This window comes from Eretmochelys imbricata, chromosome 26 (genome assembly GCF_965152235.1).
Source record: "Eretmochelys imbricata isolate rEreImb1 chromosome 26, rEreImb1.hap1, whole genome shotgun sequence".
NCBI lineage: Eukaryota > Metazoa > Chordata > Testudines > Cheloniidae > Eretmochelys > Eretmochelys imbricata.
Genome location: NC_135597.1, coordinates 11,179,965 through 11,207,534, shown reverse-complemented (window position 1 = coordinate 11,207,534; position 27,570 = coordinate 11,179,965). Strand labels below are relative to the sequence as shown.

The 27,570-nt window shown below is 46.3% G+C and overlaps 2 protein-coding genes and 1 long non-coding RNA gene across 4 annotated transcripts in view; 1 reads left to right on the top strand and 2 right to left on the bottom strand.

The window, feature by feature from the left end:
* GMCL1 (germ cell-less 1, spermatogenesis associated) overlaps positions 1-728 on the bottom strand; it is a 30,668-nt gene extending 29,940 nt beyond the window's left edge. The window contains exon 1 of the mRNA XM_077805625.1: positions 441-728. Within this exon, the coding sequence (XP_077661751.1) occupies positions 441-622 (182 nt within the window). The 5' untranslated portion in view covers positions 623-728. The remainder of the gene's footprint in view (positions 1-440) is intronic.
* A 291-nt stretch (positions 729-1,019) lies between these two features.
* Positions 1,020-12,316, top strand: LOC144257695 (uncharacterized). The gene is made up of 3 exons (XR_013344579.1): positions 1,020-1,317; positions 3,972-4,012; positions 12,075-12,316. It is a non-coding gene; the product is annotated as an uncharacterized LOC144257695 (long non-coding RNA).
* ANXA4 (annexin A4) lies at positions 2,493-27,570 on the bottom strand. 2 transcript variants are annotated; one of them, XM_077805769.1, is made up of 13 exons: positions 27,515-27,570; positions 20,528-20,585; positions 18,520-18,607; positions 17,211-17,305; positions 13,479-13,592; positions 12,034-12,124; positions 9,586-9,665; positions 8,550-8,606; positions 8,132-8,225; positions 7,269-7,364; positions 6,326-6,384; positions 5,866-5,988; positions 2,493-4,715 (listed from the first exon to the last, which is right to left on the bottom strand). In XM_077805769.1, the coding sequence occupies exons 2-13, from the start codon at positions 20,534-20,536 to the stop codon at positions 4,656-4,658; spliced, it is 966 nt and encodes a 321-aa protein (XP_077661895.1). In that variant the 5' UTR covers positions 20,537-20,585; positions 27,515-27,570; the 3' UTR covers positions 2,493-4,655. The 2 variants fall into 2 exon arrangements, with proteins under 2 accessions (XP_077661895.1, XP_077661896.1); XM_077805770.1 differs by lacking the exons at positions 20,528-20,585; positions 27,515-27,570 and adding an exon at positions 16,705-16,829 and having other exon boundaries at positions 18,520-18,543.

Here is a 27,570-nt window from a genome sequence, read left to right as displayed (position 1 = left end):
GCCAAGCCCCCCCCCGCTAGCCAGGACTCCCCCAAGCCCCCCTCAGCCAAGCCCCCCCCCGCTAGCCAGGACTCCCCCAAACTCCCCTCAGCCAAGCCCCCCCCCCCCCCGCTAGCCAGGACTCCCCCAAACTCCCCTCAGCCAAGCCCCCCCCCCCCCGCTAGCCAGGACTCCCCCAAGCCCCCCTCAGCCAAGCCCCCCCCCCCCGCTAGCCAGGACTCCCCCAAGCCCCCCCTCAGCCAAGCCCCCCCCCCCCGCTAGCCAGGACCCCCCCCAGCCCCCCTCAGCCAAGCCCCCCCCCCCCCCCCCGCTAGCCAGGACTCCCCCAAGCCCCCCTCAGCCAAGCCCCCCCCCGCTAGCCAGGACCCCCCCAGCCCCCCTCAGCCAAGCCCCCCCCCGCTAGCCAGGACCCCCCCAGCCAAGCCCCCCCACTCCGCTACCTGCGGGGGGTGTTGAGCAGCTGCTCCTCGCGCTCGCCGTCCCCGTCGCTGTCGCTCTCGCCGGGGCCCTCGGGCCCGCCCCGCTTCCGCTTCCCTCCGCGGCTGCCCCGGTCCCCGTCCGCCCCCTCCCCGCGCGGGGGCGCCACCCGCCGCCTCAGCACCCGGCTGCTCAGCGAGCCCATGGCGGCTGGGCCGCCGCCTCCTCATGGGGCCGCCCGGCGCGGAGCGCCCAGCAAAACGGGCGGTGGGGGGGGGCGGGGACTTAGCGACGCCCAGCCGCGTCCATTGTCGCCGCCACACAGGCCGAGGCCGCGGCGCATGCGCGGAACGGGACAGGCGGCGCATGCGCTAGGAAGGTCACCCTACGGCGCATGCACCTACGAAACTACGGGAGGGGGGAAGAGGAGGGAATTGGAGCGTGCACCAGGGAAAGTCGCATGCACCTACGACACGCCCCCGGAAGGGGAGGGAATTAGCGCATGCGCGCTGTGCTCCCCTTGCGGGGAGGCGCGCGAGCGCGGCTGTGGTAGGGGGCTCGTGCTGTAGGGCTGCTCCCGTTGACCGCAGGGGCTCCTGGCTTGCAGTTTTGCACCTGTTGCAGAAGGCAGGGGTTGGACTAGATGACCTCCTGAGGTCTCTTCCAGCCCTCATCTTCCCCCCCACCCTTTAGCCTTTTCATAGAAGGAGAACATAAATGTGAAGTGGCCCAGTGGTCCCAGCTGTTCGTAATTTGCTTGAGACAGTTTGACTAACCCTCTTTCTAGTCATACTTTTAACTATTCGTTAGCTAACTTCTTGTGAGTATCATTCTCAAAAAGGTCTTCCGAAGGATTCGGCTGTGATGAAAGCAGGGAGTTTGTGCACCAGATCAGAAAAGGTGCGTATTTACCCATAGACATCTGCAAAAGTAACTCATCCTTCAAAGTCCTCCATAAAATCCTTTGGTGTGAGGCCTACAAAATAATAGACTACAGCTAGGCTGAGAACATACCAGCATTGTCTCAGTATCCTTGTACACCCCACCCCTATTTGTTCATGCCTATCTGTTGTTCTTGTTTTATACTTAAAGTGTAAGCTCTTTGGAGGCAGGGACTGTCTTTTTGGTCTGTGTTTGTACGGTGCCTTTGGTCTGTGGCAGGCTCCTCTGTGCTGTGATAACACAAAATAAAAATAGTTGTAAGGAGTGGCATGGAAGAAAGTAGGAAGATAGTTGGATGCGACAAAAGGGGGCTGTGCCGGTGGGATCACCGGCAGGCAGCAGTCTTAGGACTGATCTACACTCAAAACTTACATCAGCAGAACTACATTTCCCAGGGGTGTGAAAAATCCACACCGCTGAGAAATGTAACTATGCCGCACTAACCCCTGGTGTAGACAGCAGTAAGGTGACAGAAGAATTCTTCCAGCAGCCTAGCTCCCACCTCTTAGGGAGGTGGATTAACTACCAGCAATGGGAGAACCCCTGCTGTCGCTGTAGTGGGCGTCTCCACTGAAGCGCTACAGGTGCACAGCAGCCATAGTATTGTAGTATTTTAAGTGGAGACATAGCCTTCGGCAAACTACCATTCAGGCAAAGTCTTAAAAACAAGGACAAAGAGCTTGAACTTGCTGTAGCTTAGAAGGAACGATGCGTTGGAGCTGGATTGTCTGGTCTGCTGCTTCCCCTACAGTGGGGATCCCATTTTCACATGTGGGGGGAGCAAGGGTCAAAACTATTGCCGAAACACAGGATCTTCCTGTGGGAGCCTTGACTTTAGCTGATCTGAGGCGACTTGTAGGCAGGACTCCCTCCCACCCTTATTTTGCAAGAAGGATTAACCCCATTTCTCCCCTTTCCTAGTAATGTGAAGGAATCTCCCAGAGGATCATTGGAGACTTCCTCTTCCCAAGGACCCTCCGCTGGGTTTTACTGTGGGGGGGGGCAGTCCAGGCTGCACTTTGGAGAGGCAGCTGATGTGAAGTTGTGGGACGGGCGAGAAAACACAAGCCTAACTAAAACATGGCGATGCACCTATACGATTTCATCTCATTCAGAAAAGACACCTTTTAGAATTGAAAGTAAAGAAATGATTGGTTTATTACATTGAAAAAGTGAGCACTGGCCAGCAAGCCATTTTTATGGTAAAGCCAGAGGGCACTTGTGAACCTGCAGTAGTGATAAGGCTGAGTGGTTTCTTCTTACTGAGCAGCAGATTGTTGCAGTGCTTAGACTTACTGCCAACAACCCTCCTCTGAAGAAGGGAGCATGAAGACAGCAGAACAAAGTGGGAAAGTGACTTGTCCGAGGCCAGAGAGAGGGTCCAGTTTTGCACCTGGCCAAGTCAATGGGAGCAAAGCGAGTGGCAAAGTTGGGTTTACAACACAGTAGATCCTGCCTTCTATTTCCATGCTCAGCCTACACTGCTCCCTTCCAAAAACAATTACTGCACCACTCAGGCTATGACTGCGCTACAAATGTGGTTTGGGTGGTTGTTTTAAAAAAAAAAAACAAACCCAAACGATGGGACAACTAATGCTAATTAGCTAGCCCTCTCCTACTGTAAAACTGTAGACACTACTTTTGACCATGAGGTAGATGAGATTAGCACTATACCTCTGCCCACGCGTGGCCTCCCCTTATTTAACTCCCACTAAGGCTATGGTCTACACTACAGCTGTGTTGGCATAACTCATGTTGCTCAAGGGTGTGAATAAACCACCCCTGAGTGACATAAGTTACATCAACATAAGCGTTTCCCACCAACATAGCTTCTGCCACTCACAGAGGTGGGTTCTTTATGCCAATGGGAGAGCTCTCTCCCATCAGCAGAGTGTCTTCACCAGATGTGCTGCAGAGTACAGCCGTGCTGTGCATATAGACACGGCCTAAGAGCACAGTGCCTGATCTCCATGAGGAATTTACCGTAGGACAGGGAAAGCTAAGGTGCATTAGTTATTCTGCTGTAAAGCACACACACTTTTTGCAGTGAAGATATAACCTCAGACCAAACAGAATGTGGATTAGGTTTCTGAACAGAATGGCTTCTTTCAACCAGCTCGCTGCAGAAAAGGCATTCAGTGGAAGGCCTTGTCTATGCACAAAAGATGTACTGCTTTTACTGTATGGTGAAGGTAAAGGCGCATAACTGGTGGATGCAGTTACTGTATGGGAAGGGGAATAAGGTATTCCAGCACCAAGCTCCTCTCTACGATTATAAACTGCATCCACAGTAGAGGATGTGCGAGTGTAACAATATTAGTGAAGTCACACCCTTAACCAACAGTTATATTAATACAAAATGTGTGTGTGTAGACTAAGCCTAAGGCTACTGGAGTTTCTAATTTGCTGCTTGTGAATTATATCCTGTTCCTATCTTCTGATATACATAAACAAATAGCCATAGTGATGTGGAATGTTGATAGAGTGTTTCGATATAGACACGCCTTGCATTTTAGACTAATGGTTTTCTTTGTGCTGGAATATAGTCAGAGAAATAAAGCTTGTTTTCTGTACTTTTCCCACATGGACGGTGTTAATATTTTCCTGTGAAGAGTCTTCTACAGTCTGTGCCTAAGCCCGCCTCAGTTGGTCGGTAAGTTCAATGGCAGTAGGATGTCACAAGTCTTCAAGAATTATTCATGTAGTAGATGCAGATAGATCAAGTTACAGTAGCAGTAAAGGCTTTAGTTAAACTCTCCCCTCATTTCCACCTATTTTGTATGGATTGTAGGAGTGGGCAGAATCCAGCCCTCTGTTACTCCCTCGCAATTGCACTGTATGGCAACACAGATGTGAGCTTGGTAATATGAAGCTCATTGCAGGCTCACTTAACAGAACCTTGGTCAGAGTCTAAGACGGATGTTAGCTATTGCTTCCCTTTTTGCAGCAAGATGCCGTTCTCTAGCGCAGATAATCCAACTGTAGAATGGAGTCTGAGACTCTACAAATCATCTAGTGCTCCTGTTTCTCCAAACATGTCTTTCCAAAGCCTGCTGGGAGAAGTAATTCAGCCAGGAGATTCTGCACTGGACGCTAGTTAGTTAAAGGCATGACTGGCTCTGGTAACACAATTAGTGCACCATTGCATATTCTAAGCAATAAAAGCATATCATAAGAGGCAACTGGCATTGATTAGCCTAAGTCAATTCTAATAGCACTATCTAAACCTATTTTAAGGGGGGGGGGGAATCTTGGGATCTATTTCTCCTTTCCCCTGACAACAAGTTGTACATGGTTTAGTCTTCACCACCACAGAGCAAGAGTAGGACTTTCCTATAGTCTCCTGAAGTGTCTCCCTGAAAGAAAGAAAAACACGTGATTAGATGTGCAATACACGTTCTCAGAAAAAAGACCGTACAGTACCATTTACACTAGTTTGAGCTGATTGTAGGAGTTGTCCCCATGAGATTTTGAATTTCTTTGCCAACTTAAAGTTTGATCACATTTAAGGTGCACCTTTCATCCCAGAGTACTTGACACACATTGATCATGTGTAAGGGCACACTACCCACCACTAAAATGCAGCGACGTGGAATGCAGGAACTATTACCATGTGCGACAACATCCCACAACCATTTTAAGACAAAGTTAATACTTTAACAAAAAATCAAGCAACAAGGATCAAATGAGAAACCACTACAGTATTAAAATATGAAATCCAACTACAGGAGTTCTTTGAGATTTAAAAAAACAAAACAAAACAAAAAACAAAACAAAAAAAAACCCCACACCTGCCCATTAACCCTTTGAGGAATCCAAGCCAATGTTTCTAAGACGCACAGTTTATAGTTATAGAAGGTTGTCAAATAAGTGTCCTCTGACCACAAGACATTAAGCTGTGCTTCAGATCCAACTCACAGAGGGTGAGGGCAGAAATCTTGCTTGGATAGCCAGTACAAAGGGGCTGGATGGTGTTATCTTTGTATTCATCACCGGACCAGTCAATCTGGCATTACTGGAAAACTGTTAAACAATCCTAACACCAAAATTTGTAAGGGCAATGCAAGTCAGGATTAGAGGTGGGTCAAAATTTAAAATATAAGGCAAAAATGTTTTAAAGTTTGAATTTTGTGGGGTTTGAGATGCATGCAATTTTTCAATCTTTTCAGAAGTTTTCTGAATTTCTTTTCTGATTTTTCCCTTATTGTGTATTTCCCTCTTTCCGTTTTCTCCTCCTTCCTTTTCTCTTGTCATTTCAAAAAAAAAAAAAAAAAACACCCACAACAAAAAAACAAGGATTTTTTTGAATGCCTAGTGAAAAAACAAAAATATATATATCAAGAATGGACAATTTCATACACCCCCCCGCCCCCGCCCCCCAAAAAGCTGTTCAAGAATAATAGCTTCTTGTTTGAAAAGTGTGGACCAGTCACTAATCAGACTACAGGGCAAAGTGGCTCGTGCTGTGTGCAGCAAGACCATGGTTTCTAGGTAAGGAAAGCTTACCTGGATGAAGGAGTAGAGAGATTTCCCGTACATCCTCTTGAATTCATGCCTGATATCCAACATGTCAATTTCACAACGCGACACCATCACTCGAATGAGGGTATCGTCATCTGTCCCTAAACCCTAAAGAAAAAAAGCAACCCTTGTACAAATATTGTGCATTGTGGGTAAATCATTGTTAATGGTTAAGGTTTCATCCTTCGTTTCTGGGTGGGAAATTAGCCCGAAGCATTTTGCATTGAGTGTGACAGAGTTCCCTATTTTCAGCATATAATGGGGCAATGCCAGTTTTGTCCCTTAGCAGAGGAGGACAGGAGATTCATGAAGATTATGAACCACTTGGGTTGCTGCCCTCTCTCCTCTCCCGCTACTGTATTAAATTCAGCTGCTATTTATTTTAGCATGCCTCTATATTTAATTGGGGGTGGGGGGGAACCACATACACAGAAAAGCTATTTACCTTCATGGAACCATATAATCTTTCGGCAAAGTATGCATGCTTATTCCTTATGCATTTTACTGTGAAGAGAAAAGAACAAGGGAGATTTTCCAAATCTTTACATCTCAAGGCTGCAGTTACTGCTTAAAGCTCCCATCAGATCTGTATGGGAGGTCAGTGGCGGATGCAGAGGTCTTTCTGCAGATCCATTTGCAGAATCGGGGCCAAAATGTGCACATCCCTGACTATTAGTCCAAGAAGCTCCAAGGTATGGACTTAGAGGCCACTGGACAAGCTGATAAATACAGCAAGGGTAAATGCAAAAGAACGAGCCCCTTCAAATTAACCTGAAGTCCTGTCCATTACAGTACAGCCATTTGTTTAAAGTTTGCAATGCTCTTTGATAAGCGTCAGCACCCTCAGCACCTGGTGGCAAAGGTAAACAACGAGACAGTGGAAGCAATGAAACTTTTGCCATCTTGTTCACAGGCACTTGCCGTATTTGCAAGGGGTAAAACAGTGTGACCTGTGCCAAGAATGGAGACAGTTACTGGCCATCAACAAAGCGTGTCCCCTGCACGTTGCTCTGTTAAGACAGTGGGCAAGAGACACAGTGCGGCTAAAGATGGAGATCTCACTATGCCAAGGTGAAGCAAGCCTAATACTTTAGATAAAATGCCCGTGTCTCCTTCAATGGAGAAAGTGATTTTAACTCCAGGGTCACACACTTTGTTGCTTTGAAAAGCAAGGCACTTTGCACACATCACAGGCTCCTTGCGTTTCATCCCCGTCCACCCTCCCATCCCCCTCTATTTCAGGGACTACCTAGGGATTTTAAAGTTAACCAAGCTTCGACTCCATGGCTTCTGTGCTCAAGGCTGACAGAAGCGATCCTTTCCCATTCTACACCCCGATAGTGTGTTGTGTAACTAAACAACCCTAAATTTAAAACCGGAATACTCACCCACAGCTAATAAGGCATCTTCAAGGTCTCCCGACATCTCAGATTTAATGCTTTCTGTAATGTCCTTCTTAGTGATCCTTCTGTATTCATCAAAGACTGGAAAAGAACACACACTAGTGAAGTCATCAAGCAAGATTTGTTGGTGCCATCTACAAAGGCTTAACCATCAAGGACCAGTTTGCCAGGTCAAGCAGCTGAGTGCTTTGTATGCACATTTGGCCTCTCTTTTTTTAAGTGGTAGACAATTGCAGTTGTCCTGGAAACCATTCAGTTTATCTTCATTTTAACTATCATCAGTTCTCTAATTGGTCAGTTAACTGCTGGTAACAGTGTGATGAATTATTACTTAATGGGGTCCAGCTGAGTAGCTTTGCCTTCCCATTTGGTTCAACATTCTGCCACAAGGGAAGGTTTGCCATTTCGCCATCAGTATTTGCAACCAGCCAGCTCTGCAAGAGCCACTAACAAGATCACTAGAGACTGTGGTTTGAGAACCTCTGATCCAGTAGAATGACGCCTGTCTTTCTTCCTGTAGGGGGAACGTTAGCAAGAAGCTTGCTCCTGAACTCCTATCCTTGGTAACTGTCGCCAAAGTCCCAGTTTACTACTTCTGGTATAAAGACTGGAGCATAGGTGATCCATACAAGTTCATTCTTGTGTCTCTAGGGTTCCTTTTAGGCTCACAAGAATAGGTTCCTGTATTAAAATACTCTGAAGTAGATACATAAGACCAGACTCCAGAGTAGGTGTGTGCCTTTGAGAAGGGTCCCTTCCTGTTTGCCAAGAGATGTACCTAAAAAAAAGGGCTTTTTTTTTTTTTTTTTTAAAGAGAAAAGTATGTAGAAAATTGCTGAGACTTTTACCCTTTAATAAGTGATTTCTGTTTCTTGAACAGAGGATAGTCAGGAATTGTCCCTCATTTGTCCCCCATTTCTTCTCCCCAGCTTCATACAAGCACTAGAAAGAATCAAGCACATGAAATAAGGGTTAGCCCAAAAGCTCAAGTCAAGCCAGAGAGCTTGGGTCTTCCAAAAAGATCATTATCCCATTTTACACATGGGGAAACTGAGGTGCAGAAACTGGTCCAAGGTCATCCAGCAGCAGAGCCCGCACTAAAACCCAGATCTTCTGGGACCGAGTCCAGTGCACTACAAACATGCCAGCTAAATGGTTGATGACTTTTACTAGCCTTTAAAAAACAATGGGTGGAAGGACCGGGGATCAGCAAACACCCACCGCGGTGAGGCAGATGTTTCTTAAAGAGTACGAAGAGCTACAGACCTGGGCATCTTGCTGAGCAAGGCCTTCATCCACATAGCTTCCCTGGTCCCTGTTTCCCTGCAGAAACACAAGAGGGCTGTGTTAAATTCAGCCTTTCAGAGGGGCTCATGGAACAGAGTTGAGCAAGCTTGCTGTTTGAAACAAGTTACCGAGCATATATAATGAGGATCGATTGAGAAGGCAGCTGCAATTGTGCAATAGATTGTTGCAAGAGGGGTGGTGGAGAAAGCTCTGAAGTATTATTTGAGGGTCTGATTTTATTTATTTTTAAGAGAGGCTGAGGACTCAACTCCATCTGATGTCAGTGGGAGCCATGGGGCCTAAGAAAGCACATGGTGTTAACACACACACATACACCCCGATTCCTGTCCCACCCCCTGAGCAGCCTGCCCTTCAGGTCAAACCAATGTGATACACAGGATACCAGCTGAAATGCAAGGTGGCATGGAGACAGTCCTGAAGGAGATCAGCAGGGGAAGGCTGTGCAGTAGGAGAAGGGGAAGGATGTCTAGGAAGGGGATGAAAAGAGCAAGTTGCAAAGCAGAGAGCAGGAGAAGGAACCAGATGAGAGGGAGGATTAGCACTAGTATTTAATACAAATCGGTCTGATCTTTTACACTGGTGTAACTCCACTGACTTCCATTGTGCTACTCCTGACCTACGTCAGTGTAAGAGAGAGGAGAATCAGGCATTCGTGGTACTTAGTATAGAGAGACCTTGTCACAAAAACAAGGTGCTGTGCTGCTTTAGGGAAGACGCTACTATGCCGACAAGAGAGCTTCTCCCATTGCCGTAATTAATCCAGCTCCGCAAGAGGCAGTAGCTACGTTGATGGGTAAAGCCCCCTCGCTCCCCGGTTCAACATAACACTGTCTACGCTGGGGGGTTAGGTTGGTATAACTGCATCGTTCAGGGGTGTGATTTTTCAAGATGAGCAATGTAGTTATACAGCTGTCAGTTTCTTGTGTAGACCTGCCCTTAGAGGATTTGTTCAGCAGCAACAAGAATCAGACGGTTTTTCTTAAACTGCACTTACTGTAGCTAGAGACACCAGCACGCGCCGGAACATGGAAGATGTATCTGAGACAATGTCCTTCTCAAGGGTAGTTCCATATTCTAGCAAGAGAGCACAGACATACATGAATACTTGCTTTTAACAGAGAAAGTTCAGCACCTAAACACTATTCATGTTACAGAAGTCTTCTACATGTCTGGTTGTGACCTAGGTGTCCGGATTATGTGTCTGTCCCTCAATTTCTGAACCTGCCTGCCTAGGAATTGCCACGTTGACCCTGGATCTTATTCTTCTCTCCCTTTGCATCAATGTAACTGACTTCAGTGGAGTTGCTCTGGATTTAGGCCAGTGTATGTGAAATTAATCAGAGTTACACAGTTGTAAGGGAGGAGAAGCCAATCTGGATCATTCTCTCTAAAATAAATCGGAGGTCTGTTCCACACACGAAGTTGCACTGATTTAACTAAAGGTGTTTTGTTAATCTGGTGCAAACCTCTGTATGGAGACACTTAAATCACTTGAACCCTGGGTTAGCTATGTAGTGAGGCAGAGTAGCCTCCCTCCGAGCCTGAAATAGAGGGACCACTACAAGCTACCATCTATAAATATATAGACACAAGCTGACAAAGGAGACAAACTAGTTTAAAACTTTTGTCCATACAGGGATTTGAACCAGTTTAAGTCTATTTTTAAAAACCAGTTTTAACAATTATTATTTGTATTATTGCAGCACCTAGAGGCCCTAGTGACAGACCAGGATCCCAGTACAGCTTCTGAGTGAAATCCTGACTCTTTTGATGTCTGTGGGAGTTTAGCCATTGACTTCAGTGTTGCCAGGATTTCACCCTCTCTGTGTTTAGACAAGGCTTAAGTCTCTGTCCACTGAGCATAATTATGCAGGCACACTAGGTCACAATCAAGTGAAAGACAGACAGAAAGAAGGTATCGCAACAGTCTCTTGCTCCGACTGTGATGCTTCTTAGTTTCACAAGATGTCTTGCTGATGGCTCAGTTATTGTTTGGTTGAACTGCTAGCAGCTAGAGCGATTGGAGAAATCATGGGGTGTGGGTAAGATGCCATTCAAAGAATTCAGTGTTTAAAATCTTTACAGCTGTGTGTGTGTTTGAGAGAGAGAGAGAGATATTTCACAAAATATCTTCTACCTCTAGATCGACATAAGTAGTGCATACAGTTCTATTGGTATTTAACCATTTAACCAATAATGATACAAACTGGGGAAAACACATTTGCTGGCTGGGAAATTTAAATGTTTATGGGGTCAAGAGGTGGAAGGAATTTCTCTAGCTTCTTCTGCCTATAAATCACGAGGCAGCCTTAGGAAATGGTGATTTAAGCCTTAGTTCAGGAAAGGACCCCAAACACATATTTAGCTTTAAGTATGTTGTCACAGTTCAAGGCAACCGCACCTGTGTTCCCCCTCCATGTCCACCAAAGGCACCAACTCTAGGCTCCCCAGTCTTCACCTCTCTAGTGCAGAGATGCATCTCTCCCTCCTGACAGGGATTTTTCCAGGCTGCACAGCTCCCTGCCTACGCTGTGAGTTCCCCAGTAAACCAGACTCCCTGAACAGGCCTGCATCTGCACTTTGCTTTCTCCCCAAAGGCTAGAACTGTGGGCAATTACCACAGTTCGTAAGTTACCACGCAGCTTTTCCTAAGCAAGCACATTTATTCTTAAGGTGAAAGCATTAAAGACAGTAAGAGTTCCTCTGCGCACACTCATAATCTTACCAGGTCACCCATCAGTCTTATGGGGCCTCAGTAGGCCGAATTCCTTCCAAGTTCCAATCCTTCCTAGGAAAGATTGGGGCCACCCTTAGAAAGTCCTGTCCATTTGCTGGATCAGAAACGAGGTCGTGAGCCGGGGCATGCACAAGCGGGGCAAGCAGGGACACAGCCCTCCCCCGCTCCCAATAATTGTCAGGGGCACAGAACTCCTCCAGCCCCGGGGCCAGAGTCGCATGGAGAGCAAGCTCCTGGCCCCAAAAGGGGTCAAAGTTAAATTTCTGCGCACGCCCCTGGTCGTGAGTGAGTTTAAACCAAAAGTCCTTTCTTTGTCTGTTGGTCTCTGGAGAATCCAGTTTGATGCAGGATATGCAAGCGTCTCCAGGTTGTGGTACCTCTCTGGAGGGGTTACAACCCTAGTGAACTTACCTCCCACCGTTAGTTCCAGGAAGGCGGTGGTCATCATCCCCCATGGAATTGCATACAATCCCTGGCCCACAATGATACATAAACTTAATACAGTGAGATCTCCCAAAGATATTACAGGACACGAAGCACATGTGTAATAGATATGGCAATCAGGGGAACTTAAGCACATGGCAAAGTGCTTTCCTGGATCTGGGCCATAGTTGGGACCTCTTGCAAGCTTCTCCACTTGCTCTCCCAGTACAGGTTACTCTCAATGCACTAACGTCATAGGATCTCATAATTTATACTACTTACGACGATGGTAGGTCTCATTAATGCGCTGGATTTCTTCACAGGAACGAGAAGCCAGAATTTCGATCAGGCAGCCCTCATCTGTCCCGGCACCCTAAACGCAGAACAGAGAATCAGGATGAAAGCGGCTTTCAATCTACCAGCAAACAGAGGCACCGTGATAGCAACACAAGATGGAGAATCAACTCTCTTGAGTAATAGTCCAGGATCCGATGGGCACACCCCCATCTGGGTAAGTCACTTAATTTCTCTGCCTCTGTTTCACCACTTGTTCAGTGTGGATACATTACAGACTTCATGCGAAGAAGTGATATTTGTTTGTAGAGTTGGGTGGCTCATGAAAGATTCTGAGATTTAAAAAAAGTCCCATTTCGCAACAGGAGGAAACTGAAACCTTTTGAGAGTTTTTACAAAGAAGCAGAGGGGCACAGGCTCTCCCCAGAACAGCCAGGGGGTTAAGGCATTCACCTTTGAAGTGGGAGACCCACATTCAACTCCCTGCTATGTATGATTCAGACCAGAAACGTCAACCTGAGTCTCTCACATCCCAGGTTATTGACTAGTTTTCTCACCAGACATTCCATTCTGGACCCAAGAAACCTTTTCATCCAAGTAGACCCATCCCCACAAAAATACTTGGTTTGGACAAGTCTGCATTTTCCAACAACAACAAGGTGTTGTTAAAAAGCTCCTGACCAGCTTTAGATGTTTGCACAGTGCTTTGAAGATGCAGAGTGCTATATAAACGCTAGGTTATTGAAGACCAAAAGTATAATTGGGTTAAAAAAAGAATTCGAGAAATTCCTGGAGGAAAGGTCCATCAATGGCTATTAGCCAAGATGGTCAGGATGGCCATACTCTGGGCATCCCTACACCGCTGGCTGCCGGAAGCTGGATCACTTGAAATTACCCTGTTCTGTTCATTCCCTCTGAAGCATCTTGCATCAGCTGCTGTCACTAGACAGGTTACTAGGCTAGACGGACCACTGATCTGACTCAGTGTGGCCATTCTTATGTTCTTATTAGTGCATAGACCGTGTACCTCTTTCAGTGTCAAGCCTGATTTTGCAAGTGGGTAGCAGGATAAAGGACTATGCACGGCCCTTAGTGTGAAAGTAATTCATATTGCAACTTTTAACAATCTAGCTGTCTTATACCGAACACATCACCATGTTCATTTTCTTATTGACCAGTAGAACAAAATGGAAGAACACACAGTCCAGAAAGCGTTTGCAGATTTAATGCACATGTTCTATTCAGGTTCTTATACAACCCTCATTAGCTTAGTAGCAGAGAGCACCTTCCAGAATTGTGTTAAGTGACGTAAACTAGCACCCTGTCACACATTCTTTCTTCCTCCTTCGGGAGAAGTTGCGTGGTGAATGTTTAATTCATGCCACATATTGAACTCACTGGTGTTTTGGTAACATCAGTGAATATTTACCAACCTTCATGGCCCTCTTCAGTTCCTGCACATCGTACAGTGTGATGGAAGTCATCAATCCAATTATCACCTTCTCAAAATTCCCACTCAGCTCAGACTTCAAATCGCCAATCAAATCCTAGAAAACCAGGGAAGGTGATAAATAGCCATGAGAACAGAAAGCCCCACTCCTCTACCTAGGTGCTGGAACCAGGAGTGCTGGCACCCTGCCACATCCCCGGCTTGCAATGGTTCCCATCCTATACATGGTTTACAGTTTGATTCAATGGCTTTCAGCACCCCTGCTATTCTATACAAAACTCCTAGCTGAACTCCAAGTCTGGTAATTCCAGTGCATCCTATCTAACTCCTGCTCTGCATTCAGATAGTCCAGTGGTTAGGGCACTAGTTTATGACTTGGGAGACCAGGTTCAATCCCTTGCTCCACCACAGATTGCATCCTCTTGGGCAAGTGGCTTAGATCTACACCTAAAATATAGGTTGACCTAGCTACGTCGCTCAGGGGTGTGAAAAATTCACACCCCCTGAGAGATGTAGTGAAGCCAACCTAAACCTAGTGGGGTCTCCACCAGGGCTAACGGAAGAATTTTTCCTTGACCAAGCTACTGCCTCTCAAGGGGGTAGATTAACCACAGCGGTGGGAAACTCCCTTCCGTGGCTGTAGCAAGTGCCTACGCTACAGGGCTAGAGGGGCACAGCTGCAGTGCCATAGCATCTGTAGTGTAGACAAGGCCTCAGTCTATCTGGGCTCAGTTCCCCAGCTGTAAAACAGGGATCATAGCACTGCCCTGCCTCCTAGGGGTGTTGTGGGAATAAACACATTAAAGATTGTGAAGCACTTTGATTTCTACTGATGAACGACACTATGTGAGAGATTGGTTTGGGAAGGATGATGATGATACCAGAGAGACTATTTTTCACATCTTCTCCCAGCATCATCCATGCCTGATTTTAGCAGCTTCGCCGTTAACTTGTTCATGTGGGCGTTTAACATTTCTGTCTAAAGCCATTTTCGTTCCATGTTTTGCTTTTAATGGTTGTGGGCGTAAGGCAGAGGAGAACGTGGGCAGCAACTCAGGGCTGGTACACACTAGAAAGATGTACCACTTCATCTGTGCCAGGCTAGCTAGTGGTACAACCCTTCCCCACCTCCCAGTGGGGATGTAATTAGACCAGTATAAAGGTGCTTAGTCTGGTATAGCTGTTTCTGGTTCAGTAAGCAAAGGTTACCTTTATAGTGTAAGCTCTTTGGGGCATCTTTTTATTGTGTTTGTACAGCACCTAGCACAATGGGATCATGGTCCATGACTGAGGCTCCGAAGACTACAATAATACAAATTAATAATAATACTGGTATAACTGAGTCCACACTACTGCATACACTGGTATAACTCTCAACAAACAATACATTTCTAAAGGACATAAGGTATACCCGTATAACTCTTCTAGTATGAACCAGGCCTTAGAATAATATCTTGGTCGGCTTTGTAAGGCCGATCATCATTTTGGAAGCCTCCCCAAGAGGCTTCACTTCTTGGTGCCTCCTTTTAGCCATCTAAACCAGTGGTTCTTAACCTTGGGTGCACGCACCCCCTGGGGGTGCGAGATGCCCTTTCTGGGGGTGCGAGACATGCCAGATTTTTTTAGAAGGTAAATCATCAAACACACAAATTAAGCACAGGTACGTAAGTACAACTACTTTGTTTCATCAAACCTATGTATTTATTAACATTACTGTAATATACAAACAAACAAACAAATATATCTAGGTTTAAAGAACTGACCTACTTCAACGATTTTTGAGAAGGGGTGCGAGAACGTATTTTGAGAACCAAAGGGGTGCAGGCTGCAGTAAAGGTTAAGAACCACTGTTCTAAATGGAACACAGTAACATACACCAACCTTACCGGGGTGTGACGAGGACAGATTCATCTGAGGATCCAAAAGCCTTTTAAAAACCCATTAATGAAAGGCACCATAAAAAGCAGGAAGAATTAAAAAAAAAAAAAAGACCAACCAACACAAAAACACACCTTTAAGCAGATCACTGCAAAGTGACCCTTATTTGGAAACTGGGCTAGTTTTCTTAATGCTTGTCACACTCTTTGAAGCCTGTGAATCAGACTGTTGCTGTACTTATGAACAATCTTGTAGGTATGGTAGCCTTAAAGTAAACTAGGAAAGTAGACTAAATGGCAGTTAGCACTAAATCCTTGAAAAGCAGCATTTACCTGCTTGTTCGTGGATGGAGTAATGAGGGGTAGGGCACAGTGGGGTGAATCACCAGGTGGGCAAAAGTGACTATTAAGATGGGTCAGTAGTTCACACCGCCATTAGTTTTATTAGCAGTGGCCTCCAGTGAACAGATGTGTTTCCCTGGAACCACTTTCTTTACAGGCACAGAAGAGCCTGCTCAACAAATAACCAGCATGTGCTGTGACGGGGCAAGGCCAGATGGCTATAGAAAAGTAGTGGGAGATAGATATATAAGCTCCAGGCTAAACAAATCCCTGGTACCAGGTTAAGTGAAATGGAAGCTGCTCCAGGTCAATTAAGAACTTTTCAGAAGGCAGGGAGAAGGCTAGGTTGATTGGGACACCTGAAGCCAATCAGGGGCTGGCTGAAACTAGTTAAAAGCCTCCCAGTCAGTCAGGTGGGTGGGCATGTCAGGAGCTGTGGGAGGAAGTTGTGCTGTTGGAGAGGCTGAGTAGTACACACCATATCAGGCACAAGGAAGGAAGCCCTGAGGTAAGGGTGAAGTGGAGCTTGAGGAAGTGAGGGCTGCTGTGGGGGAAGTAGCCCAGGGAATTGTACATGTCATGTTTCTAAAAGGTCAGCTACCACAGCTGATACTATTAGGGTCCCTGAGCTGGAGCCCGGAGTAGAGGGTGGGCCCGGGCTCCCCCCCACCTTTGCCCCCTGATCAATCACTGAGACTGGGAGACAACAGAGACTGCAAGGAAGGATAACTGCTCCTCACCTCCCTTGCTGGCTTATGATGAAAATAGAGAAAGAAGGGTTACTGGAGGGTCACAGTGAGCCTCTGAGGCTAGCAGAATGCACCAGGAAACGCGGGACCCACGGAGGCAAGGACAAAGCTTTGTCACAGTGCTCAGAATGTTTACACAAGATAAAAGGCAATGCTTTAATGTCAGGTTAAGCAAATTTAACTGATTCAGCCATTAACCCCTTGGTGCCAGGGGATCGAGACATTCAGCAGCCCTTCTCACCATGGGCATAGGCCAGAGGATTCACTAAATTGGAGTGCTCAGCTTGAGATCTAGAGCTTGTTGGGCATCCAGACACCAGCAGCTCGCCTTGACTTCAGTTTTGTGGGTGTTAGTACTCAGCACCTCTGAAAAAAATCGAACTTAAATATAAAAAAAACAACAACCCAAAACCCTGGAAATTAGTGGAGACTTGATGATTTGGGCTTTAAGGCCATGTAGTATTAAGGATCATCCACTAGATAGCATAAAGGCAAGCGTGTAGATAGATTGCTTGACCAAATTTCTGCTACATATTGGTGGATAATCTTAACAGATACCTGACAATTTTCTTTGGACGAGCAAACGCACTGAAATGAACGGAGATTGCAGTGAGCTTTATGCTAAGGCCAGCAAAAGTTTTGTCTTGCCTCCCCACAACTGAATGAGGGAAGTCAGTAATTTTCCAGACAAATCGTGTAGTCCAGGAATTGTCTAGATCATAATCAAGAAATTCAGAGGCTACCTACCCTGCCAATAGTGGATTTATAGGTGATTAGAATTTGCTGACGTTGGTATATACTCCTCTTGGCCACGATATCGATGATGGCATCTTCATCTGTACCTGGGGGAAGACACAGGAAAGCCAGCCAGGTTGTTATTATTATAAATAAGTATTAATTTTGAAGCAGGCAACTCAGCTGACTTGTCAGGTGTGACACAAACTGGTTTTATTCCTTCTAAAACCTGATTTTTCTATGGCACTAGAGAACTAGCACTAGATCACATGTGTTGGCTACCATCTTGGCCAACATATCGGGGATTGAACAGGGAACCTCCAAAGTAAAGAGCCTACAGTGCTATAGCTTTCTCTAAAGAGACAGGGTTCTCTAGGTGGGGCTGTAAGAGGCTCCCATCTTCTGGGAATTGGGCACGGAGGGTGCCCTATAACTTTCGCTTGTCAATGGGTTACACACTTAAGAAGTTCTTTAGCATCCCCTTGTTAGGAATGCATTTTATCATGACCTTGGGCTGAGAGTCAGTCTGACCTCATAAGCCTGGCCATCAGTTGGATGGGAGACCTCCAAGAAAACAGAAGTGGGCACTGACAGTTTACAAGAGAGCCCTCTTCCCACAGAGGCAATCCTGACATAGTACCTCAACAGGGTGTTGGGATCACCCGATTCCAGGAGAGACAAATCACAGGCTGATTAAAGACAGTCTTGTGGTTAAAGCCAGAGCTTAGAGCTGAGTTTTATTCCCAGCTGTGCCACAGATTTCCTGGGTGACCTTGGATGGAATCCCTGCATCCCTCTCTGTGTCTCAGTTCCCCCATCTGGAGAGTGGAGATAATGATGCTATCTTACTTTGCAGGAGTGTTGTAGGGATAGATTTATTATCAATGTGTGAATGAGCCACTGAGATGCTATAGTGATAGACAGGTAGGCTTCTGCTGCTCTCCATGATCAAACTCCACCCCCTTCCTGTAGGGTTTGAGGCAGTGCTGTCCTTTCCCATTCTGCCCCGTTAAATTCCCTCTGCTCAGATAGATAGTGTTAAATTGAAATTCCTTCCATTTGGATAATGTTCTTTATTTGTGCCAAAGCTGCCTTGTAGTGTTCTATACTGCACAACAGCTGCCCTGTTCCACCCCAGAAGTGGCTGCATTTCATAACTGGATGAGGTGACCCCCATCTCCGGTTTGTAGAGAGCTTGGGGGCAGGAGTCAGTAGAGAAACACAAGTTACCAAACTTTTGCTCTAGTGAGCTGTATGACCTGCAGGATGCTGGCACTCCGAGGAGAGGGGGTTAGAGTCTTAAAAATAAAGACAAGCTCACCAAGCCCCTTCATGGCTTTCCTTAGTTTCTGTGCATCTTCCTCAGCACTGAAGCCCAAGGCCGCCTTGATTGTACCCCGGTTTCCAGCCTAAAGATACAGAATGTCAATTGTTAAAGACAGAAGCAGAGAAGAACACATGAAAAATCCCAGTTATATACAGATTCTCCTGGAGGGGAGACCAGTTACAAAACAGAGGAGTTGATTTGTGTTTCGATAAGGTGAGAGTCCATTTAGCCGTACAGCAGGTTACATAAGAATGGCCAGACTGGGTCAGACCAATAGTCCATCTAGCCCACTAACCGGTCTTGTGACAGTGGCCAATGCCACATGCTTCAGAAGGAATGAACAGAACAGAGCTATTATCAAGTGATCCATTGCCTATCATCCAGTCCCATTTTCTGGGGAACAGAGGCTAGGGACACCCAGAGCGTGGGGTTGCATCCCTGACCATCTTTGGCTAACACCCATGGATGGACCTATCCTCAATGAAGTTACCTAATTCTTTTCTGAATCCAGTTATATGTTTGGCCTTCACAACATCCCTTAGCAAGGAGTTCCACAGGTTGACTGGGTGTTGCGTGAAGAAACACGCGCGTATCTTTGTTTTAAGCCTGCTGCCTATTAATTTCATTGTGTGACCCCTGTTACGTGAAGGAGTAAATAACACTTCCCGATTCACTTTCTCTACACCATTCATGATTTTGTAGACCTCTGTCATACTCTACCCCCTCCCCCCAGTCATCTGTTTTCCAAGCCCAACTGTCCTAGTCTTTTTACTCGCTCCTCATATGGAAGCTGTTCCATCCCCATGATGATTTGTTGCCCTTCTCTGTACTTTTTCCAATTCTAATGTATCTTTTTTGAGACGAGGCAACAAGTACTGCATGCAGTTTTCAAGTTGTGGGTGTACCATAGGTTTATATAGTGGCACTATGATATTTTCAGTCTTATCGATCCCTTTCCTCATGGGTCCTAACATTCTGTTAGCTTTTTTGACTGCAGAGACAAGCTTCCATTCTGCCCTAAGCCGTCACCTCCCCCTGCAGGAGACACACTCCGACAGGGGGCTTCTCTTTCAATTGAGGATTAAGCCACATTGGCATAGGAAACCCCTGGCTGCTGCCTGCACTGTACTTGTTCTGCAATTCAATAAAGGACTCCATTCTCCTGGCCTGCCAATCTGGCACCTTTGTTAAACCCCATTGTGTCATCTCCCTTTAGTATCAATCGTTATCCGTATCATCATGAAAGAATCAATTCCCTATAAGGCTCCTACATGGCATTTTTACAATGGTGGGCAAATACCATCATTTCCATTTTACAGATGGGGAAACAGAGTCACAGGGAGATGGTGGAGTGACTTGATCATGTCAGAGAGATTAGAACCTGGATCTTGACACCCAATCCATGGCCAGATCCACTGACTCACACTGCCTGCTTCTGTTCCCACTGAACAATGAGAGTCTTTCCATTCACTTCAATGATCAATGCATAAGGCCATTAGGCCCACATCCTGAAAGGTATTTAGGCACCTATTCCCATATATTTCAGTGTGAGTGAGGTGCCTAAATACCTTTCAGGATGTGGGCCTTAATGCCTAAACAGGGGCTATTTGGCAGGAGGATCTTAGGTATTTTCCATGAATAGCTGGGCACTTGGATGGGCACTGTAGAGTTCTTAGGAACTTGTTGGGCTTACTGTCATAGGACTAAGCGACCTCTTGACGTCTCTTCCAGCTCTAAATTTCCATGAGCCGATAACAAAGCTCATTGATTTTGGTGCAAGACCTGGCCCTTAGTAAATATATAGATTACTGAAGATAATCCACATTCTAGTATGAGGAAATAGGCAGCAATGAGTCCTTCCCACTGTATCAGGCAGCGCTAGCCCTCTTCTTGCTACATCATTTTTCTAAGTAAATATAATTGCACTGATCAGATAAATGTAGTCAATGCAGGGACTGACTCTACCTAGCTCTGCCTGGTACCTGGAAGCAAACACACTCACCTTTGCCATAGTATTCAGTTAATATTTTAAACGTCAAGGTCCCCAAACAGATGGTTATCTGCAATAAAAAAAAAGAGCGAGTGTTGATAAAAAGGAAGTGTCCTAGAAAATAATTGACAGAATTTACTCTCTCTGTCTCTATCCCAAGGGGACTTAAATAAATGGGGCTGGTTCTTCCTGACACTGTAAAGAAATAACTGCTTCATTCTTCAAGGTAAAAGTCAATAACTGTTCACCAACATTCTTGTTCCAATGGGTTACATTCACCTTTGAGATAACTACTATCACTTCCCTCGATCTGCTGGCAATGCCCCTACTAATATGCCGTTAGCCTTCTTGGCAACAAGGGCACACTGCTGACTCATATCCAGCTTCTCATCCACTGTAATCCCCAGGTCCTTTTCTGCAGAACTGCTGCTTAGCCATTCAATTTCAACCATTTGAAAACGTTTTTTAATTTTTATAAAATAAAATTAAAGTTGAGAAACAAAGTAGTTTCAAATCAAAAAGACTGAAGTTCATTTCAAAAGTGACAAAACAAACTGTTTGATTGGGGGGAGGGGACAGAGGGAGCAAACCAACAATTCAGCAGAATCTACACAAATTTGCAAAATGTTTTGGTGTCAGCGAAGCTGAAATTTTTCGCCAAAAAGAGTTTCAGCTGAAAAGTTTTGCTCAGTTTTAACTAAATTACCCAGAGACCTGGGAAAGAAATTCTAATTTAGGATTCAGATAGTTAGGTATAGGATTTACTCTTTTAAAAAGCTCAGTGTTCTGCACACTTTGTCTGACTAGTTGCAGTTAGAATATATAATTCCATGAAAACCCACAGCTGGAACTTGTCTTTAAAGCTCTGAAGATTCCATAGACGGTTTATTAGCCATTTCGCAGAGCCCAGTTTTTATGCACATAGTTATTTCTGTTTTAATTAAGGAAGCCTAAAAACCATAAATGAACATAATCAAAAGCTACAAAGAGCCTTTCCCAAGCTCACTTATTCCAGCTAAGGGGAGGGGAAAAGGCAAAGAGTCAGAATTTGGCCCACACATCTGAAACAAGAACTCACATCTTGTCAATGTCAAGAGCTACTACTCTGACGGGGAATAGCCCTTGGAGTTCAATGGAGCTACCGCAGAGGTAGCAGAATTATCCCCCGGAGCCATTTCAAGCGACTGTTACAAACCCAGCAGTGCTGTGGGATTATGCTGTTTCAGCAATGTTGATTCAGCTGCGACTTCTGTTGGTGTTTGTGAGGAGTAAGGAGGCCCCACGTGCCAGATTAAGAAACACAAGATTTACAAGGAGGAAAGACGAGAAGTTGAGACTCAAGAACCCAGATCCTCAGCTGGTGGCAGCTCCGTTAAAGTCAATGCAGCCAGGCTGATTTACCCCAGTGGAGGATCTGGCCCATATAACGCTAGCTGAATGTTCTCTTTCATCTTAGGTTCCATAGTTATTGCAGACATATACAATATTGACCACGACAGCTTGAAAGGAAAAGTTAACCGTGATGATAAGGCATTAACTGGAGTACTGCGTCCAGTTCTGGGCTCCACATTTCGAGAAAGATGTGGACAAACTGGAGAAAGTCCAAGGACGGCAACAGAATTGATTACAGGTCAGGAAAACATGACCGATGAGGAAAGATTGACAAAACTGGGTTTGTTTAGTCTGCAGAAGAGAAGACTTGGTGGACTTATGATAACAGTTTTCAGGTATGTAAAACATTGTTACAAGGAGGAGGGTGAAAAATTGTTCTCCTGCACCTCTGAAGATAGAGCAAGAAGCAATGGGCTTAAATTGCAGCAAGGGAGATTTTGGTTAGGAAGTTTTTTCTAATGTCTAACTGTCTGAGTGGCATTGGAAGCGAAGCATTGCAACAAATTGCCTAGGGAGGTTGTGGAATCTCCATTATTAGAGGTTTTAAAGAACAGGTTAGACAAACACTTGTCCAGAATAGTCTAGTTATTATGTAGTCCTGCCTTGAGTGCAGGGGATTGGACTAGGTGACCTATTGAGGTCCCTTCCAGTCCTACGCTTCTAGGATTCTATGTTGTGACGTTCTCCATTTCCCTCATTCTAGACCTTACTTCCGTTCCAGACAATCTTGACATTCCCATATTTATTAGTGTAAGCTATCTATTCTTGCACCCATGTATGATCATGACGCTCAGTTTATCAAGAGCTGGGGAGGTTAAAAAAATCAATTCCATATCATTTAAAAAATTCTCCCCTGTTGGCTTTTTCTAGATGGACCAGAGACCCAGAAAGGTGTCCCTGGACAATGACAAGTTGAGAGATCAATATTTTTGGCCTCAGTTTTCCCAGAGTGTCCACTTACTTCGGGGGTCTCAGCTTCTGGGTACTCCAATTGAGACAGCTTCTCTCAAGGCCTGATTTGAAAGGTGCTGAACACCCATATCTCCAGTTAATTTCTATGAGAGGCAAGGGTGCTCAGCAGCTCTGAAAATTAGGCACCAAATAGAACCTTAATTTGGACACTCAGAACCCCCCCTCTTCCCTCCCCCACCCCAAAAAAGAGCAGACACTTGAAAATGCAGGCCAGCCATAGCATACTACCTGTTGCAAAACCCTTGTTCCAGTTGGAGAATCAGTCTACGATAGTTAGCTGAGCAAAGCTAGGCAGACAACATCTCACTTCGGTGGGGGCAGTGTTGCCTATAGCATCTTTGTAATAGGTTTTCTGGCACAATTCGAACTACACATGAAGTTACCGTGGAAGAGAGAAAGGTGGGTGTGGTAATACCTTTTATTGGACCAACTTCTGTGGAAAGATGTCTTGCCAGATGAACGTGAGACGTTACTGCATGAGTTTTATGTTCTTTCTTGGCTGCGTTGATAAATGAATCATTTATACTGCATCCAGAAAAGTGCTAGGCCTCTCCCTACCCCCCCCAAAAAAAGACAGCTCTGAATAGCTTAGGAGGAGACAGGACAAAGGTAACAGAAGGAAGGTCATGCTGCATTCAGGTACGTTAAGAACAATTTTCCAAAGCGCTGGAGTGACTTAGAATACGTCTGCACTGCAAAAAAATAAATAAATAAATAAAAACCCGCAGGAGTGAGCCTCAGCGCCTGGGTCAACTGACTCAGGCTCCTGCTATGGGGCTAAAAACAACAGTGAGATGTTCTCGCTCGGTCTGGATCCCAGACTCAGAGACCCACATACCTCGCAGGGTTTCAGACTTGGACTCCCACCTGAGCAGGGACGTCTATGCTGTTATTTTAGTCAGCTGAGCCAGGCTCTGAGACTTGCTGTTGTGAGATTTTATTTTTTTGTAGCGTACAAAACCATTTTAGGCTCTTAAGTACTGTTTTCAAAAGTGACATGGACACTTAGGAGCCTGAGTCCAATCAAGTTTCAATGTAATGCATTCACTGCATTGAAAGACCATGGGAGTCAGGACCCTAAGTGACCAAGTCACTTTTGAAAATGGGACTTGGGAGCCTATGGACAATCGCAGAGGAGGAGCTGGGCTGGACCGATGATCATGCAGGACAAAAACATTCAGAGATTTTTGAATGAGTTGGAAAATGGATGAATGAAACCCATGACAGAAGAGAATTAATTTATCCACAGTCTCCAGAATTAAAAAAAGCCCATCTCCAAGTCCTATTGATTAAATGCACATAGACCGCCCACTCAAGAAGTTAGAAGTGCCACAGACTTCACCTTATATTCTGAGGGCTTGTCTACACTGGCACTTTAAAACGCTGCAGCTTTCTCGCTCAGGGGTGTGAAAGAACACCCCCCAAGCGCGGCAAGTTTCAGTGCTGTAAAATGCCAGTGTAGACAGCGCACCAGCGCTGGGAGCGATGCCCCTCGTGCTGCAACTGCACGAGCCACGGCAGCGCTTTAACATTGCCAGTGAAGACCTGCCCTTAGTAACCTGAAGACTGATTCCTCACTGACTTGTACCTTGTGCAGGTAATTTATATTGGTACAAAGCAGGTGTAGACCGCTACCATTGATTTGGTAACACTCACACCCACTTTGAATTGGCGCATGTGACTACACAAAGTGCAAAGCAGCGGAGAGTCAAGCCCATCATGTCCTTCTCGCTGTTCTGACCACACTGATTTATTTTTCATTGTGCAAGTGGAGAGAATGCAATGGAGTCAGTTTCACTTTGGCTAAGTGTCCCTGGGCTGCAAATGTTTCAGGGTGGAAACGTTGATTTTTGTTTTAAGTTAAAATTTCTGTGAATTTTAAAAGTAAATTGAGGGGAATTTTCAATTGGTATGGGGTTTTGCAAGACTAAAAATCCAAATGAAGAGCCTGATTTGAGTTGCTTTCATCCCTTTTAGCAAGACATTAATTAAAAAAACCCACAACTTCAAAGTTCCACAGAAGTTTTCCGCCTGCACTGGAAAACACTGCTCAAGTTGTTTCTATCCAGAAGCAGGAGTAACACAGATGTCTGTTTTCAAATTGACTAGAGGAAATAACAAAAGCAGAATTTTTCTTAGATAAACAAAGACGGGGGAAGACAGCCTAAAAATAAATGAGGTGACAAAAAAAACCAAACAAACAAAGAACACAAGGCAGAGACATCCCCACAAGATGTAGGGCAACTGCTCCTGACAGCTCCCACTGAAACTTATGCACTTTTGGAACCTTCAGAGACACTGCCTGGAATCTAACTTGGTCTGTAACAGGTTGCTAGAGTCCCTTCAGAATGATTTTTAATTCCGTCTGAAATGATCCAGAATCAGGCCTGAAGCAAATAAAAACTAGAGGGCAAATCCTGCTGACTTTGGACCTGCTTCACCATTTCCATCCGTGAAAAGTGGGTGTAAAATGCTACCAAATCAGAATGGAAGTACGGTCCATCCATTCCGTACTGGTGTAATTGAAACCACAAGGTGTAGGTCATTGGTGATTCAGGCCCTGTATTCAGTCAAAGTTCCCACTGAACTTCTGTCCTGTTGAACTTAATGGAACCAGTTCTCCTCTCACTTTCACTCCTGATTTCACATCAGTGTCTTGAACAAAGTTAATGGCTTGAATAGAGATGAGAGGAGAACCAGCACCAATGGAAAATTTGTCTGAAAAACAATAGTAGGATTTAGTGCCTGGTAAATAAAGCAGAAAATCCAGCGGAACGCTTGAGTGATAGCTCCTCCCACCAAACACCAACGTTTTGGTGTTCAGCCTGAATGTTTAGATTCCACCCTCACTATCCCACCCAACAGATGATCAGGAATGCCATAATCTTTTCATCACCAAAGGCAACCTTTGCAGCTCAGTGAGAGCCCTAAGCCTGATCCTGTAAAATGCTTTTGTCCCTGCTTAATGCTATACTAGCATGAGCAGTCCCACTGAAGTCAAAGTGACTATTGGCTTCGGTGGTTGCAGGATTGGGGTCCTAGTGAGCCGAACCCCTGAACCTGCAATCGGATCCACTAGCAGCAATCCCTATATGCCTGCCAGCACAGCCCCACTTAACGTGCGTGCAGGAGTCCACGCTAGCAGATCCAGCGGCAGGATTAGCATATAGAATTGGAAGGGGAAGTGGCTGTAGGGTGCATGTTTCAGATCTCTGACTGATACAGAAGCACACAGGGGCCTATGCCTACACACACTTACCAGCTCTTCTGCACAGTGAAATTGACCAGAATAGCTACCCTGGGACTGGCTGTTCTATTCCAGGCAAGGTGAGGGTGAGGTAATATCTTTTATTGGATCAACTTCTGTTGGTGCAAGAGACAAGCTCTGGAGCCACACAGAGCTCTCCTTCAGCTGCTCATTCCAGAATAAGAGTGTCTCCACACAGGCAGTTATTCTGGAATAGCTATTGTACTTTAAATTCACACCCAGCCTGATTCCGGAATAACTTCTCCCTATAGACAAGCCCTTTTAAAGGGGAAAAGTACACACTAAAACCTGCATTTTACGCCTATAATTGGCTTTTGCTGAACGTGTAAATCAATGAATGAGAGCAGGAACCGGGTTTGCCCTTTCCATGGCATGGTTAGGGCTTAGCCTAGGGTTTGTAATGGAAACACCGAAAGTCTCAGGGATCAGCTACCTGGAAGAGCAGGTGCAGGATTTCCTTGACTGCTTCCTGCCTGCCATATCCACCGCCTCAGACAGACCCTCCAAACCCCACCAAATTGGCTCTGCCACCCCTAACTGCTTCCTATGCAATGGGCCAGTCCCCTCTCAGTTCGGATGGGGTCATTCCGGGATGATTTCATTGCCTTCCATGGGACGATGCCAGAGTCACACTGGCGTAAGCAAGAGCAGAATCTGGCCCCCAAGCTCCCCTTTCCTTCCCAGAGCTGACACCTTCCAGCAACCTCCCCACCCACTCAGCTCACTAGAAACCGCAGCTGGTGCCCTACCTGGCGGCTGAGACTCCTTCCCTCTCCCCATCCACCTCCACTCCCCACCGCCGGCCTAGCCAAATGCGCGCTGCTACCCCGCAGCCCAGGCGGGCTGGGCCATTCCCGGGGCGGCGCGGCAGCAGCGGGGTGAAGCAAACTTTTCACCATCCCCCAGCAGGACAGGCGTGGAGGGCGTCTCTGAGTCAGGTTCCTCTTTCCCACGCGTTAGGGCCCAGGGCCCTGGCCTCTGCCTGGCCTGCGGAGAAGGGGGGAGAACACCCAGGTCCCGAGCCCGCTCTGGGCTGGCGGAGCGCTTCGGGCCGTGCGCCCTGGGCCGTGCGCCCCTGGGCCAGGCTGTGCGCGCCTCTCCAAGCGCTTATTGCAGGGGGAAGGGACCGGGGTGCGATGCCACGCCCAAGCCCCCTGTGATGCAGGATCGGGGCCCCCCCCCCAAGCCCCCAACGCTGCGAGGAGAGGGGCTAGGGAGCCGCCCTGGCTGCGCTGCGGCGTTTGGAAAGCGGAGCTCCCCGTGGCGCGCTGGGGAGCCCAGGCGCCGCCAGCCGCAGCACCGGGAGACGCGGGTCCCAACCCCCGGCGAGCCTGCGGGGGGCTCTGCCTGGAAAACGGGCCACTCACCCGCTGCTCCAGAGGCCGTGGCGTTTGCTGCTCTCGAGTGTGGCGGGGAGACTAAT